This window comes from Choristoneura fumiferana, chromosome 24 (assembly GCF_025370935.1).
Source record: "Choristoneura fumiferana chromosome 24, NRCan_CFum_1, whole genome shotgun sequence".
Lineage (NCBI taxonomy): Eukaryota > Metazoa > Arthropoda > Insecta > Lepidoptera > Tortricidae > Choristoneura > Choristoneura fumiferana.
The window spans coordinates 7382155-7396796 of record NC_133495.1 but is presented as its reverse complement, the minus strand read 5'-3'; the positions used below and the strand labels follow the sequence as shown (position 1 = coordinate 7396796).

General features: G+C 41.9%; 1 protein-coding gene across 5 annotated transcripts in view; it reads left to right on the top strand.

Annotated features, from left to right (window-relative positions):
• Positions 1–14642, top strand: part of LOC141441782 (5-oxoprolinase) — a 50962-nt gene that overhangs the window by 20916 nt on the left and 15404 nt on the right. For all 5 annotated transcript variants that reach the window (XM_074106643.1, XM_074106645.1, XM_074106646.1 and 2 more), the window contains exons 7-18: positions 1415–1512; positions 2258–2365; positions 3550–3702; positions 4621–4760; positions 5836–5903; positions 6569–6702; positions 8268–8419; positions 10027–10172; positions 10951–11035; positions 11329–11385; positions 12904–13036; positions 13669–13813. In XM_074106643.1, the coding sequence (XP_073962744.1) occupies positions 1415–1512; positions 2258–2365; positions 3550–3702; positions 4621–4760; positions 5836–5903; positions 6569–6702; positions 8268–8419; positions 10027–10172; positions 10951–11035; positions 11329–11385; positions 12904–13036; positions 13669–13813 (1419 nt within the window). The remainder of the gene's footprint in view (positions 1–1414; positions 1513–2257; positions 2366–3549; positions 3703–4620; positions 4761–5835; positions 5904–6568; positions 6703–8267; positions 8420–10026; positions 10173–10950; positions 11036–11328; positions 11386–12903; positions 13037–13668; positions 13814–14642) is intronic.

The following is a 14642-nucleotide window of genomic DNA, read 5'->3' as shown; positions in this document are numbered from 1 at the left end:
TAGTATCGGTACTATTTTATATACTAATAACTAATGCCATAACTCGGAGTCATCTGCTCCTAATGTGTGTCTCTTGCACACAACATATGAGTACGCATTTGTGCGTCCCTTTAATATAAATGGGTATTGTCACCCAAGGGCATGGTCACCCTATATAAAAAAAAATACCTTGGCATATCAGGTCACCCATTTCGGTGTGCCTGTAATAGTTACGGGATACCATTTAAGATTAAAATCTCCAATAGGATTTCACAGAGGACACGGTAGTTCACACCATGATCAATCACTATGGACTGGTTCTCTAACTATAGTTTCAATATGTACCGTACCAAAATAAAACTATAAAACTTTATCAAGTAAAATAAATAGTTGGTTAGTAAGTTATCAAATTTCATTCATTTTAAATTGGAATGTTTAAAAACAATGCGCCCGCGCTCGTCCTAGTTAAAATTTTGCTGACGGGAAAACATAAAATATCTGTGATCTCGCAAAGTCCATTTGTAAAGTTGGGGAGCCCAAGAGGGTATTTTTGGATTTACTCAAGCGTGTCAGATGAACATAAGAAAGAATACCTGAGGCCTAGGTGTCTAACGCACTCTGAATCAATCGCTTCTTTCTGTCACACGTTTCTGTAAAGCAAGAGGATAGAAAAAGATGGTGAATGCGACCGCAGGCGTCCGTGCGTTAGACAATACGGCCTCAGGCCCTGTACTACGAAGTGCAAAATTCGAACTTCGTTTCTTGCCGTCCTGCTGACGCTAATATTGTTTAGTGCGAGAGTAAGAGAGACGGTACGATACGAATTTCTAATTTCGTAGTAGCCCCCCCCCCTGGTATCCTGCTGAATACCTCTACCCATATATATAGGACCGTGCATCTGGGTGGCCCATCATATTAGTAAAATCGATCGTCAGAAATACTAACGCACGTCAGATTAAGCTAAGGAGGGTTAATTAAATGCGAGCTAAAATTGCATTTAGAAAATCTGACGATTTGAGCTTAACGCAAGGGAGTGGGAGGGTTACAAAGTTGCAAAAAACAGGTTGTCTTGGCATTTTCGAGCGTTCTCGATTTTTTTAAGGAAATAATGTAAAAATAAAAAAAGCATAATAATATTCGTAGATTATTATTAAAGGTTGCAGCCTGGTGTTGCAGGTGTCTATGGGCGGTGGTGATCTCTTACCATCAGGAGACCCACTTGCTCGTTTGCCATCCAGTCGAATAAAAAAGGTGTTTTTTTGGCTGTTTCTTTGAAGGAACTATTGCGTTTTTTTCGCTCTATATCTTCACAAGAGATGAAGGAAGAACTGTGTTTATATTTTCTACGTTGTTCCTTTCCTACCTTCAGTGCGTGCAACTACAGCGAATATTCTATTTTTGAAACAAGTTATAAATATTGTATCCATTGTCCTAGGTTCAATGGCTCGCGAGCAATCCTCTCTGGTCCAGCAGGCGGCGTGGTTGGCTATGCAATGACGTCATACCAGAAGGAAACCGGCCTTCCTGTCATAGGTCAGTCTTTACAGCCCCGGATCTAAGGGGGGCAAACCGGGGCGCCAAATCCTTGAGACATGAAATGAAGAAGAAAAATGCTACTCCTTGGTTTTAACAGTTTTTCTCAAACACTGAAGGGAGGGGGCGCCACCATCAAGGTTGTCTAACGCGCTGACGTTAGCGATCACATTCTCTACCTCTTTCTACCCTCATCTTATACCGTGTGACAGAAAGAAGTGGTGAAAACGATTGTGATTCCGAGTGTGTTGGACAATAAGGCCTGCAATATGGGCGTAAAGACGGCCATGTTAAAGCGGGACGGAAAAAGAAGGAAAAACGTTTATTTGTGGTATTTGTAAGTGTACCAAAGAACGTCTATGCAATAAGAAAGAAAGACAGAAAAAATATCGGCCCCAACAGTATCACCATTGTTAACAATAAAGCAATAAAATACAACAAAATACATCGCAAGTGGATGGATGCGAGGAGCTGATGATGATGATGATGATGACATTGTAATGGTGGTGGTGGTGGTCGTAATAAATGTATGTTCTTAACGGTTGTGTTGCTCTGAAGATGAGCTCTGGTTGAGTTCGAAACGCGTCAGTGTTGTTTGGTAGTGGAGGAGCTACATGAACAGTCGTATGTCGTATATACGTAGCAAACGTAAGATTGCGGGTGAGCAGAGTATTCAATTGTTTGGATGTGGAATACGGACCTCCGCAAAGTAACGCCTGATTCAATAAATTACGTATATTTGTAGGATTCGACATGGGTGGTACATCGACTGACGTGTCAAGATATGCTGGTACATTAGAACACGTGCATGAAGCGACAACTGCCGGAGTTACCATTCAGGCGCCGCAGTTAGGTAAGTTTTATCAGTCCGATTTAGGATTACTGTCCACAGAGACATAACTGACTACATAGATGCAAATTATTATGCTTCGGTTGAGAGCGGCCTGCGTCCACTGTGAACCCGCGACTTTAACCAGACCATCAGTTCATCTTGTTGGTGGACGTTCTAAGCTGCGCTAAAATTTCAATTTAATTAAATAACCTATTATCAGAATATTCGTTTTGAACTCCTTACTTAGCTTTCATATGAAAATACGAGATGAGATTAGGACAAAACATATTATATAACAACAATACAGTCTTGGCAGCGGAAACAAAATCTTCTTCTTTTTTTTATTCGACTGGATGCCAAACGAGCAAGTGGGTCTCCTGATGGTAAGAGATCACCACCGCCCATAAACATCTGGGGTATTGCAGATGCGTTGTCAACCTAGAGGCCTAAGATGGGATACCTCAAGTGCCAGTAATTTCACCGGCTGTCTTACTCTCCACGCACTGCTGCTTCACGGCAGGATTAGCGAGCAAGATGGTGGTAGCAATCCGGGCGGACCTGCAAAATCTTCTATCTATATAAAAAAATATGAATCGCTGAAATGTATTTATTGATTGATATCTGAACACCACTCTATTGTCAACGGCGTAGAAGCGTTCAGATATTTTTGATCAAATTTTTGCTCACAACTTTATGTGAGCACCGGCACACGGCCACACGGCACCTATTTGGATACTTATTTTTTTGTCGTGTCGTGTTCGATACAGCGCCATCTATAGTTCATCTGCTGAACTAGATAGCTTGCTAATTAATCAAAATGATCGATGCCCGTTGACATTCATGAACCTCATTAGTTACAAAATAAAACACAAAATGTGGTGGCGCTAGTATCGCGCATCAATATAAATAAGGTTTTTAAGTTTGTTTCTCACTGTTCCATTGCAATCGGCTTCGGAGTAAAAGGTCTAAAAAAACCAACCGATCTCTCATTTCGGGCACCCAATTTTACACAAGGTTTGTGTTAAACAAAAAGTTTAAAAAAATGGAACGGGGGCGAAGTCGCGGGCAACAGCTAGTAAAGAAATAAAAATAGAAAGATTAAAAAGTTATTTTTCATTTAGGAATTCCTGAACACTATCAATATTTCTCAATTAAGAATAGTTTTAGGCAGCTTTTTCGTCCATCAACTCTATGGTCTCTTCCAGATATAAACACGGTAGCAGCAGGCGGTGGGTCCATGCTGACCTTCCGTTCAGGCCTGTTCGCTGCTGGCCCGGAGTCGGCCTCCGCCCACCCCGGCCCGGCCTGCTACAGGAAGGGGGGGCCGCTCACCGTGACAGACGCTAACCTTCTATTGGGTGAGACCTTACAATTTCTGGGCTCCTAGTAACTGGGGTTACAGGCCTGCTACAGGAAGGGGGAGGGGCGCTCACCGTGACCGACGCTAACCTTCTATTGGGTTTTCAATTTCTGGGCTCCTGATAGCTAAGGTTGTAGATAAACTGTAGTAGACGTTGTAGATGTTGTAGATAAACTGTAGTACCTAGTTCTTAGCCTTGGGTCGCGGGCGGTATTGGGCGTGTTGCGGGAATTCTATTACTAAAGCGTGTGCTAATAGTACACTGTGTCTAAAGGGCGGTAAATAAGGAATTTCAAACGAGAGTCTATTGACTTCGGGCTTTAATGAGTCTATGTTCGTAATTCTAGTACCGCCCGTGCGACATACAATATTTTTCATCACATTTGCGAGTAAAATTTTATGTTTGTAAAAGAAAAACTAATGTTAATGCTCTTGGCAGCGCCAGCTCGCCAGCTCCCCTTGCTCTCCCCCCCTCCCCCCAACATGTGCCCGACGTGCGCGCGCGGCAGTATCAGTACGGGGGATGACTCATGCGACCGACCTTGGGCTTCATCACAAGAAAATTAGTACGGGCAATGACTCATTTACCGACCACGGGTTTCATGACAAGCACATTAAGGTCGAGGGTTTTATTTGGGGGGTTGCAACCAAGGTAGCCTGCATGTTACGACACTGTTTACGAGCAAGTGTGATGAAAAAAAACTACCGGCTAGTTGGCGCTATCACGAGGTCCATTCCATTTGACATCTTTGATATTTGCGTCACGTTTGCGATTTGGTTAAATAACGAAATGAGCCAATCGCGAGTGAGACTGTAACGTCAATAAACGGACCTTTCGATGCTGACGCCATCTAGCGATATTTTGCCTGTTAACAAACCCTCAGTACGATATTTAGTTCTCGTATCTTGTTAAAAGGTCGTTTGCTCCCCGAATACTTCCCGAAGATCTTCGGGCCGAATGAGAACGAGCCGTTAGACAAGGATGCCACGATCGCTGCCTTCAAAATCATGACAGATGAGATCAATGGCTTCTTGAAAGCTGATGGTGGCAAAGAGGTCAGTTCTGTAACAAAATGTATAAGTAAGTCGTGAGTCGTGGTGTTCTAGTGGTTTGACTTATGGGTCGTGGGTTCAAGCCTGGGCTTGTATGTTTAAGTTTTTCGCATTTTATGTGTGAAATTACATTTGAAATTTACCACGATGAATTTATGATAAAGGAAATTTGTACACATCTGTAAAGAAATTCGATAGTGTGCGTAAAGTTCCCAATCCACGCGGGGCCCACGTGGGAAATACGTCCTAAGACCTCTTATATTGAGCGGATACCTGTGGCCTGCAGTGGAACGTATATAGGCTAAAAAGATGATTAATAATAACCCCGTGTGGTGTCGGGTTAGAATTACACCTCTCCATCTCTTCCGTGGATGTCGTAAGAGGCGACAAAGGATATAAGGTTAAGGTATACCGTAGGCGACAGGCTAGCAACCTGTCACTATTGTACCGTTTTTGTCAAACTTTAAACCTAAAATTGCTAAAAGTGGCTCCGAAGCGGTAACGTTTCGTGTGCTCTGCCTACCCCATTTGGGAATACAGGCGTGATGTTTGTGTGTGATAGTACATTTAAATGAAATAGTACATTGTGTCTTAAGGGGGGTAAATAAGGAATTACGAACAAGAGTCTATTAAGACTGAGGGCTTTAATGAGTCGATGTTCGTAATTGTAGTACCGCCCGTGCGACATACAATGTTTTACATCACATTTGCGAGTAAAATTTTATATATCTAAAAGAAAAAATGTATTGTTCGAAATATTGGCGATACCTTAGGTTGCGCCGTTGGCAGCGCCGCCCTCCCCCCCCTCCCGCAGCATGCGCCGCAGCGTGCGTGTGCTGGTCCTGCAGCAGCGCGCGCACGGGCACGGCGCAGCACCATTAGTACGGGCACGGACTCATTTACCGACCACGGGTTTCATGACAAGCACATTAAGGTCGAGGGTTTTATTTGGGGGGTTGCAACCAAGGTAGCCTGCATGTTACGACACTGTTTACGAGCAAGTGTGATGAAAAACATATTATGAGCACTTGCAAGGTTCAAAGCGATATTTGACTGATTGTTTTTATTTTTATTTTAGATGACCATGGAGGAAGTTGCAATGGGATTCCTCAACGTTGCCAACGAAGCGATGTGTAGACCTATTAGGTAAGTCGAGCCATCCAAATCTGAAACTTATTATGATAATATATCATATATTGTTATGTATGATATAGGTTTTATTTTAACTGATGCTTAAAATCTGACGACATGACGCGTTTTTGACATCAGTCAGTGTGGTGACCTCACGTCCATAAAACGCTATGTACAGTCAACTACAAAGAGATCGATACGGCCAAAATTACAATAATATGTAAGTAGACGACTATATGTACTTTACAAATGTCGTGTATAAACATTATTGTTACTTTAGTCATGTCGCTTTCTTTGTAGTTTACTGTATAGTGAGTATAAATCAATATAGCCGGCGTTTCTTTCCATTCACTCGCCAGAGCTCCCGTGAAACTATTCAAACCAACTTTTGCGTTTTTGACGCAGTTTGACTTACCTCGCGTCAACATAGTTTTAGAAGTCCAAACCGTTTATAACAACATTAAAGGGACAGTAATATTTGGTCGTTACACACGGTTGGTCGTTGTAAGTTTATAACCAGTGTTATTTAGGTCGTGAAAATCAACACAAGATCGTGAAGGTTTTCTTGGTCGATTCATCCGATATGTCGTTATAACTGTGTTTTGACTGTGCATGTTTGCGTTTTTGACAACGTATTTTTATCTCCAGCGTTGTTGACACTAGTCTCGTATATTTGCTAGTGCGTTAACGACGGCCCGCGGGCACGACGCGTCGCGTCACGCGCTGGCGTGCTTCGGCGGCGCGGGCGGCCAGCACGCATGCGCGGTCGCGCGCACGCTCGGCATCACTACTGTGCTGCTGCATAAGTACGCAGGTGCGTGGCAATGACGTCGCGTCACAAACGCGCGTCATACGCTAGCAGTTTGGGACCAACTCAATTATTGCCATCATCATTAGGTGCGCCAAAGTTCGCATACTTTTCGCAAGTCATACTATAATGTATTCGAATTATTTTTTGGCATAATTTTTTTCCCACTGAAACCGTTAAATTTAAATTTTTAAATGGTCATCCGATAGAACACTTAAGGTTAGGTTAGGTTTGTTTTATAACAATTCTGAACAATTGAGGAGTATCTTTTCAAAAGGGCTTATTTCCACTTTTAAATTTTTTGGGGAAATTGAGGAAAACATAAATCCACGGTTTCCATTTCGATATTATTACTTTATTATCGATATTGTATTTAAGTAAGTTGACATAAATGTTATGGCACTATATACATTGCTTTATCTACCTAAATATTTACGTAAATTACCATACATTTTCAGAGGTAAGCTCTTTTGACCCGAACTTTTGTAATTAAGCCAATTTTGAATAACTTACTTCTTTTTTCTATTACCCTTCATCCAATTATAAGAATATTATATTGCTTTGATGGCTAATGGTTTTGATATAGCGATCATTGTTAAATCTAAAAGCGATTTTGGTGTCAAACAAAACACAATTAATTATACAATATATATTATATCGAAAATATAAACTGAGACATGGATGCACAGAAAAACCAGAAAAGAGACCAGCGCTGGGAATCGAACCCAGGTCCTCAGCAATCAAAGCAGTATTTTCAATGTGATTTCACGGGATACCGGAAAAGTAACAAATTTGGAGTTAAATAAAAAATACAAAAAAACTCCAAAAAACCAATCATAATATAAATTATGTTATAAAATACTAATTTTACAAGTACGTAAGTACCTTTGCGGCATCACACCTGAGTCACACGTTGAGGGCAGCTGGTTCCGCGGCTGAAAATGCCGCGCGGTCGAAGCGGCTATAATACTCAGCCTTGGAACCGGCGTACGACTTTGTGCCATTTGCGGTCGAGACGGCTGGCCCCTGGGGGGTGGACGACAGGTCGTTGGTTTGGGAGTTGGGGCGCAGGATGAGGGACAGAGGAGGTGACCCCCGTTCCGGGTCGTACTTGGTCCAGCGGGTCTCGTTGGCCATACAACGGGGCAATGCCGCTGGGGTAATGGCGTTTGGGCCGAGTACGATGCGGACGGGTATTGAGTAGTTTTATTTTATTTATTATTATTATTATTTTCTTTTTTTTTCGTTTAGATTTTTTGATATTTTTTTTTTAGTATTAGGTATTGATTTATTTTGATTTGTAAGACAATAAAAAAAATACAACATAAATTACTTACATGATTGAATAGTTATCAATAGACGCAATTATCTTGATTCTCCCCAACCTAAATGGTGATTTTCCACCGGCGATAATTGAAATTTGTATGGCGGCACCTGCGGCGGCTCGCGGCGGGCGCGCGAGAATGCATACAAATTTCAATTATCGTCTCGCCTCGCCAGTGGAAAATCACCTTAGTAAGTGCAGAAGACTAGACATAGCTGAGTGGTTACTAAATCCATTCCTGTGGCAGGCATTCTGTCGGCGTACGGCATGGCCTTAGCCCACGTGGTGCACGAAGCCCAGCAGCCCAGCGGCGCCGTGTACGCGCCCGACAACTTCGCCGACCTGGATCGCCAGCTGGACGTGCTGGCTGCTGTCTGCAGAGACAAACTTAGAGCACAAGTATGTATCCTACTATTATTATTATTATATTTAGCCTATAACTGTGTCCCACTGCTGGGCAAAGGCCTCTCCTCTTGACTTCCACATCTCCCTATCCAGAGCTATATTTATAAATGCGAAAGTTTGTATTTGTGTGTATGTTTTTGCGCTAAAGCGGCTGGACGAATTGGAATGAAATTTGGTATGTAGATAGCTGGACATCTGGAATAACAAACAGGCTTTTTATCCCGCTATTCACCCGAGATAAGGATAATATCTCGAGATAATAACCGCTGGGCTTAGAGTCATAAATTGGGCTTGGTTATGTTTAGTACTTACAACATAAATGAAAATCACGATGTAATTTTCGGGAACACCCACAGGTTATTTTTTAAACCCGGGGTTTTAATTTAACTACTGTGTCAACTAATTTACGCGTGCGAAGCCGCGGGCAAAAGCTAGTTGAAAATAAATGTTCTTATTTATTGGAATCTCCTGCACTTGTCTGTGAAACGTGGCAACTACATCAGCAAAGACCTTAAAATTTTGTAAGTAAAGTAAGGAGTTAGTGTTATTGTATCAATGAACTAAAATAATTTATTTGCTCACCCGCGACCTTATGATACAATACAATACACAATACAAATATTCTTTATTGATCACCAAAAGCAGTACAGAGACATTACAAAAATAAAAAAATCAGGTAGACAATAGGCGGTTGATAGTTTAAGTTTATGCAAAATATGCGTGTTCATGCAGTTCCTCCACCTTCACACTGTAAGAACACACAAATCACTCAAACCCATCTATCACCACCTCTGTATCAGTGTAGTGTGGTGGTGGTGATAGATGGGTTTGAGTGATTTGTGTGTGTTCTTACAGTGTGGAGGAACTGTATGAACACGCATATTGTCGCGGGTGAGCAAAGAAATTGTTATAGTCCATGTTTTTTATTCGACTGGATGGAAAACGAGCAAGTGGGTCTCCTGATGGTAAGAGATCACCACCGCCCATAAACATCTGCAACACCAGGGGTATTGCAAACGCGTTGCCAACCTAGAGGCCTAAGATGGGTTACCTCACGTGGCAGTAATTTCACCGGCTGTCTTACTCTCCACGCCGAAACACAACAGTGCAAGCACTGCTGCTTCGCGACAGGATTAGCGAGCAAGATGGTGGTAGCAATCCGGGCGGACTTTGCACAAGGTCCTACCACCTGCAAAAGCTGTCATTGATATGGACCTCCGCAAAGTAACGCCTGATTCAATAAATTGTTATTATCTACACCCATATAGTATATCCTCAATTATGCGTTCAAAAACCATAGGTAATGACCAGCATTACGACATTGGATTCTATTATGAACACGGCTGTATCGGCTCGTGGGGCAGACATACCTACCTAGTTCTCGTTAATGCAGGTCATTCTCAATGGTTCTTGAACACATGATAGAGGATTTAATACATGGATATAGATAAAATATTGTATGCAACTGTACGTAATTAGGCCTTAAAACACTCATGTGACCCTATTATGAAACTCGGCTACGCCTCGTTTCATAAACCCACACTCGTGTTTTAAGGACCCCTATTACGATACAGTTGCATAAAATACTATTGTATCCTCAGGGTTTCTCCGCCGGCCAAATCCAAACGGAGCCGTACCTCCACCTCCGCTACGTGGGTACGGACTGCGCGCTGATGGTGTCCGCGGCGCCAGCGTCCGGCAGACCGGCTACAAGACACGGCGATTTCTATACGGCTTTCGTCACAAGGTAGAGTTTTGTTATGTTGTACAGTTTTTTTTTTACGTTAAACAGACTTGTGTTTGACCCCTACTGCACCTGATGAAAGAAATAATACGTTTATTCAGATTCACAAAGACACATAAATAAAACAAAAAAATACAAAAATGAAAATAATGAGGTCCTCAGCATTCCGTGCTGCGTGCTATACCGCTACACTATCACTGGACAGGAGTACAGACACAAATTTCTCCTATGCACCACATATCTCAGCTTGTTTGTTTCTTATTTAGTCACTTAAGCAGCGACACTAGCGACATCTATGCTATAGCCCTCATCTAGAAACTTTCAGCACTCCATTGGAACTAACCGCTCACCCGGGCAAGAGATGTCGCTATTATTATTATGCTGAGGACCTGGGTTCGATTCCAGCGCTGGTCTCTCTTTCTGGTTTTTCTGTGCATCTATGTTTCAGTTTGTATTTTCGATATACATTTTACGGGATGACCGTAAAAGTAACAGAATTTGGAGTTTAAATAAAAAATAAAAAAATACTCCAAAACCAATCTTAATAATAATAATAGGGTGTCCGTTAGCGGTAAGAATGCAAAACAAACTTTTGGTCATCCCTCGGGAACGACAGCTTTTTTCGGGATAAAAAATATCCTATTATTTATTCTGGACTTCTAATATGACGTATACAAAATTTCACGGGAATAGGTGCAGTAGTTACGGCGTGAAACCGTCACAAACAAACTCACTTTCCCCTTAATAGTAAGGATTAAATGAATCGCTTTTTTCTGTACAGGTATCAGAACGAATTTGGGTTTACGCTAGCTGAAAGGGACGTGATAGTTGACGACATCAGAGTAAGAGGAGTTGGACTGAGCGAGGTGAGTATAGGTTTCGGCATGACTATTGAGGCCTTTGTTGTAGTGTGCTGAGCGTCCATTGATAACGTGACATGATTTCTGTGATTTTTCGACCCCTCCTCCTCTCTAGTGAGATGTCATGCATGAGATTTAGCCCAAACCTCCTCTCACCTCACCCCTTCCTAGCCTAACCTAAAAGGGCACTTTCTAATTGCTAATTTAACTTTTGCTCTCGTTAATCCAGTAGGTGTAATTATACTTAATACGGTAGAATTAAATAAAAAATACGATAATAATAATTTGTGATACCACAGGTGGCTGAAGAGAAGGCGCCGCCTGGCGGAAAGGGGACGAAACCTGTGCCTGAAAAAGTAAGTGTACTTAAAGCGTAATCAACCGAACTACAGATGCAGTGAATAATATTTTATCTACACCCATATCAAAATAAGTCCTCTATAATGCGTTCAAAAACCGTTGGCAATTACCAGATTTTTAAACAACCGATCTTACTATGACAACTTTCTTAGTCTGTGGTAGTAGGCAACAACAGTAACGTAATGTTCATTACAGTATCAATTATAGTACTGTAATGAGCTAAGATCGGAATTTTCACGGCATTTTTGATCTATCATAGTGACTTCTCACTTATCGACTCTACCTAAATTATATCGATAAAGATTATTATCAAAGATAAAGATTAATCTTAATATCTTTTATAAAGACACTAATGGAACGCTTATTAGCACTACAACAGACTTTAAATATGAAATTGAATTATTAAATTAGAAATTGCTAACTATTCATTGTTTTCATGGCATAATCCATATTTATGTCTATTTCACATTTTCGACTGCTCAAAAGTTAGTTAGTTAGTTAGTTTGCAGGTGGTAGGACCTTGTGCAAGGTCCGCCCGGATTACTACCACCATCTTGCTCGCTAATCCTGCCGTGAAACAGCAGTTCTTGCACTGTTGTGTTTCAGCGTGGAGAGTAAGACAGCCATCTTAGGCATCTAGGTTGGCAACGCATCTGCAATCCCCTGGTGTTGCAGGTGTCTATGGGCGGTGGTGATCTCATATCATCAGGAGACCCACATGCTCATTTGCCATCCAGTTGAATAAAAAAATGTTAATTGGAAGGAACCGTTCTTTCAAGATAAAAACGTCGTTTGTTGACCTCTACTTTGATTCTTTTTGAACATGTTGTGTATCGATATATCGATATTGAATATCGGAAGTCGATACGTGAGAAGTCACTATGACAGATCAAAAATGCCGCAAAAATTCCGATCTCTGGTAATGAGTTTCAAATTTAGAACAGCTGTCAAAATCAATGCAATTTAAATGGGCCTCTATTCTAGTATGCTTAGATTCATCATTTTTAGGGTTCCGTAGCCAAATGGCAAAAAACGGAACCCTTATGGATTCGTCATGTCTGTTTGTCCGTCCGTATGTCACAGCCACTTTTTTCCGAAACTATAAGAACTATACTGTTGATAACTTCTGTTGAGTATTCTGTGAACCGCATTAAGATTTTCACACAAAAATAGAAAAAAAAAACAATAAATTTTGGGGGCTACTACTACTATACTTAGAACTGAAACTCAAATTTTTTTTTTTCATCAAACCCGTCATTCATCAATACGTGTGAGGTATCTATTGATAGGTCTTCAAAAATGATATTGAGGTTTCTAATATCATTTTTTTCTAAACTGAATAGTTTGCGCGAGAGAAACTTCCAAAGTGGTAAAATGTGGGTGTGTCGTCGTCCGATCAGATTGTAGAGATTGTAGCGATCAGGGAACGCAGACGCAGGCGGGGCATTCCACTTCTTATGTGTCTGCCTAAAGGTGAAGATATTTAGACTTTGACGGTTTGAATTTGACTGCAGGTGGTAAAAGTGTACTTCGAAGGCGGTTATCAGGACACAGCGGTGTATCTCCTGGAGAAGATGTTCCCGGAACAGGAGGTCCCCGGGCCGGCTATCATCATGGACAGCTTGTCGACAGTGCTGGTGGAACCAGGTCAGTTGTGGAGGGGGGAGGTGAATGTTAAACGTCATTACCATCCCACGTTCATTTAGCACAACGAAACGAAACGACAACGGTGAAAAGAGACGCCGCGAAAAGGGTGAATATTTACCCAGGAATACGTACAACTTCTTAAAGGTAGACCTAAATGTATTCTTAGCTATTCAAAAGTGGCGAGTTTGTTTCGTTTTTTTTTTTCATGTGTTTAAAAATAAATTGAGAGAGAGAGAGAGAGAGAGAGAGAGAGAGAGAGACTTTTATTTACACATGTTCGATACACATAAAAATACATTAGATGGAAAAAAAACAATTGCAGTTTTGTTTCTTTTTATAAAGGTTTGAAATTCAAGATTAGACAGAGAAAGACATACTGGCATGTGACGTCACACGCCAGTACCGCCATACTTGCTGCATATAGAAAAGCGTTTGAGAAAGAGACAGGTATATAGATTTTTCAAAAAAACACTAAATCCAATTTTCAACCGATTTAAATTTTCTCTTCGCTAAACACTATCTGTATATTTTTTTCATAATAATATTAAGATATGCCAAAATCAGGAGTTCTCAAATACCGTATTGTTGTTAAAAGTGGAGACTTTTACGATTTTTTTTTTTTTTTTTTTTAGACTGCCGCGCATCCATTACTAAGTTGGGCGACATAAAGGTGACCATCGGGTCGGGGCAGCCGCGGCGCGCGACCACCGCGCTCGAGCCCATACAGCTTAGCATCTTCTCGCATCGCTTCATGTCCATCGCGGAACAGATGGGGAGGTTAGTGACACCAAATAAAACCAAGGCTTAGCGACTAATTAGTCCATCCAATCTTCATGCTTCGAGCTAAGTATGCTCGGAGTTTCTTTCCGCGATAGAATCTGAAATCGCGGAAGAACCAAACTCAATGACATCATCAGCGGCGTCTTTAGCCCATGTAGCGCCCGTGTGCAATAATTACTTTAGCGCCATCTAGGAAGCGCGCGGTCAAAATGGAATAGGTACAAAGTGCCGCGGCCGGCGCCCCTAACACCGCTGCGCCTGTGTGCAACGCACACCCTGCTCTATAGGTAAAGACGCCTCTGGACATCATCATCATCTCAACATTATCTCAGCCGTAGGACGTCCACTGTTGGACATAGGCTTCCCCCATAGACCTCCAGTTGCTGCGGTTGGCAGCGGCTTGCATCCACCGTCAATCCGCGGCTTTAACCAGGTCATCCGTTCATCTCGTTGGTGGACGTCCTACGCTGCGCTTGCCGATCCGTGGCCTCCACTCGAGAACTTTTCGGTCCCAACGGCCATCTGTTCTCCGTGCTATATGGCACGCCCATTGCCACTTCAACGAGCTAATTCGCTTGGCTATGTCGGTGGCCTTTGTTCTTCTACGTATCTCCTCATTTCTGATTCGAGAAACCCTAAGCATAGCTCTCTCCATAGCTCGCTGAGCAACTCTGAGCCTATTTATAAGGCCTACAGTAAAGCACCACGTCTCAGATCCATATGTCATCACTGGCAACACACATTGGCAACTTAATGACATAGCTCAAGACAATGCGAATTGAAGTGACAATAAGTGAGACACATCGCCCATAAGATGGATAATTGT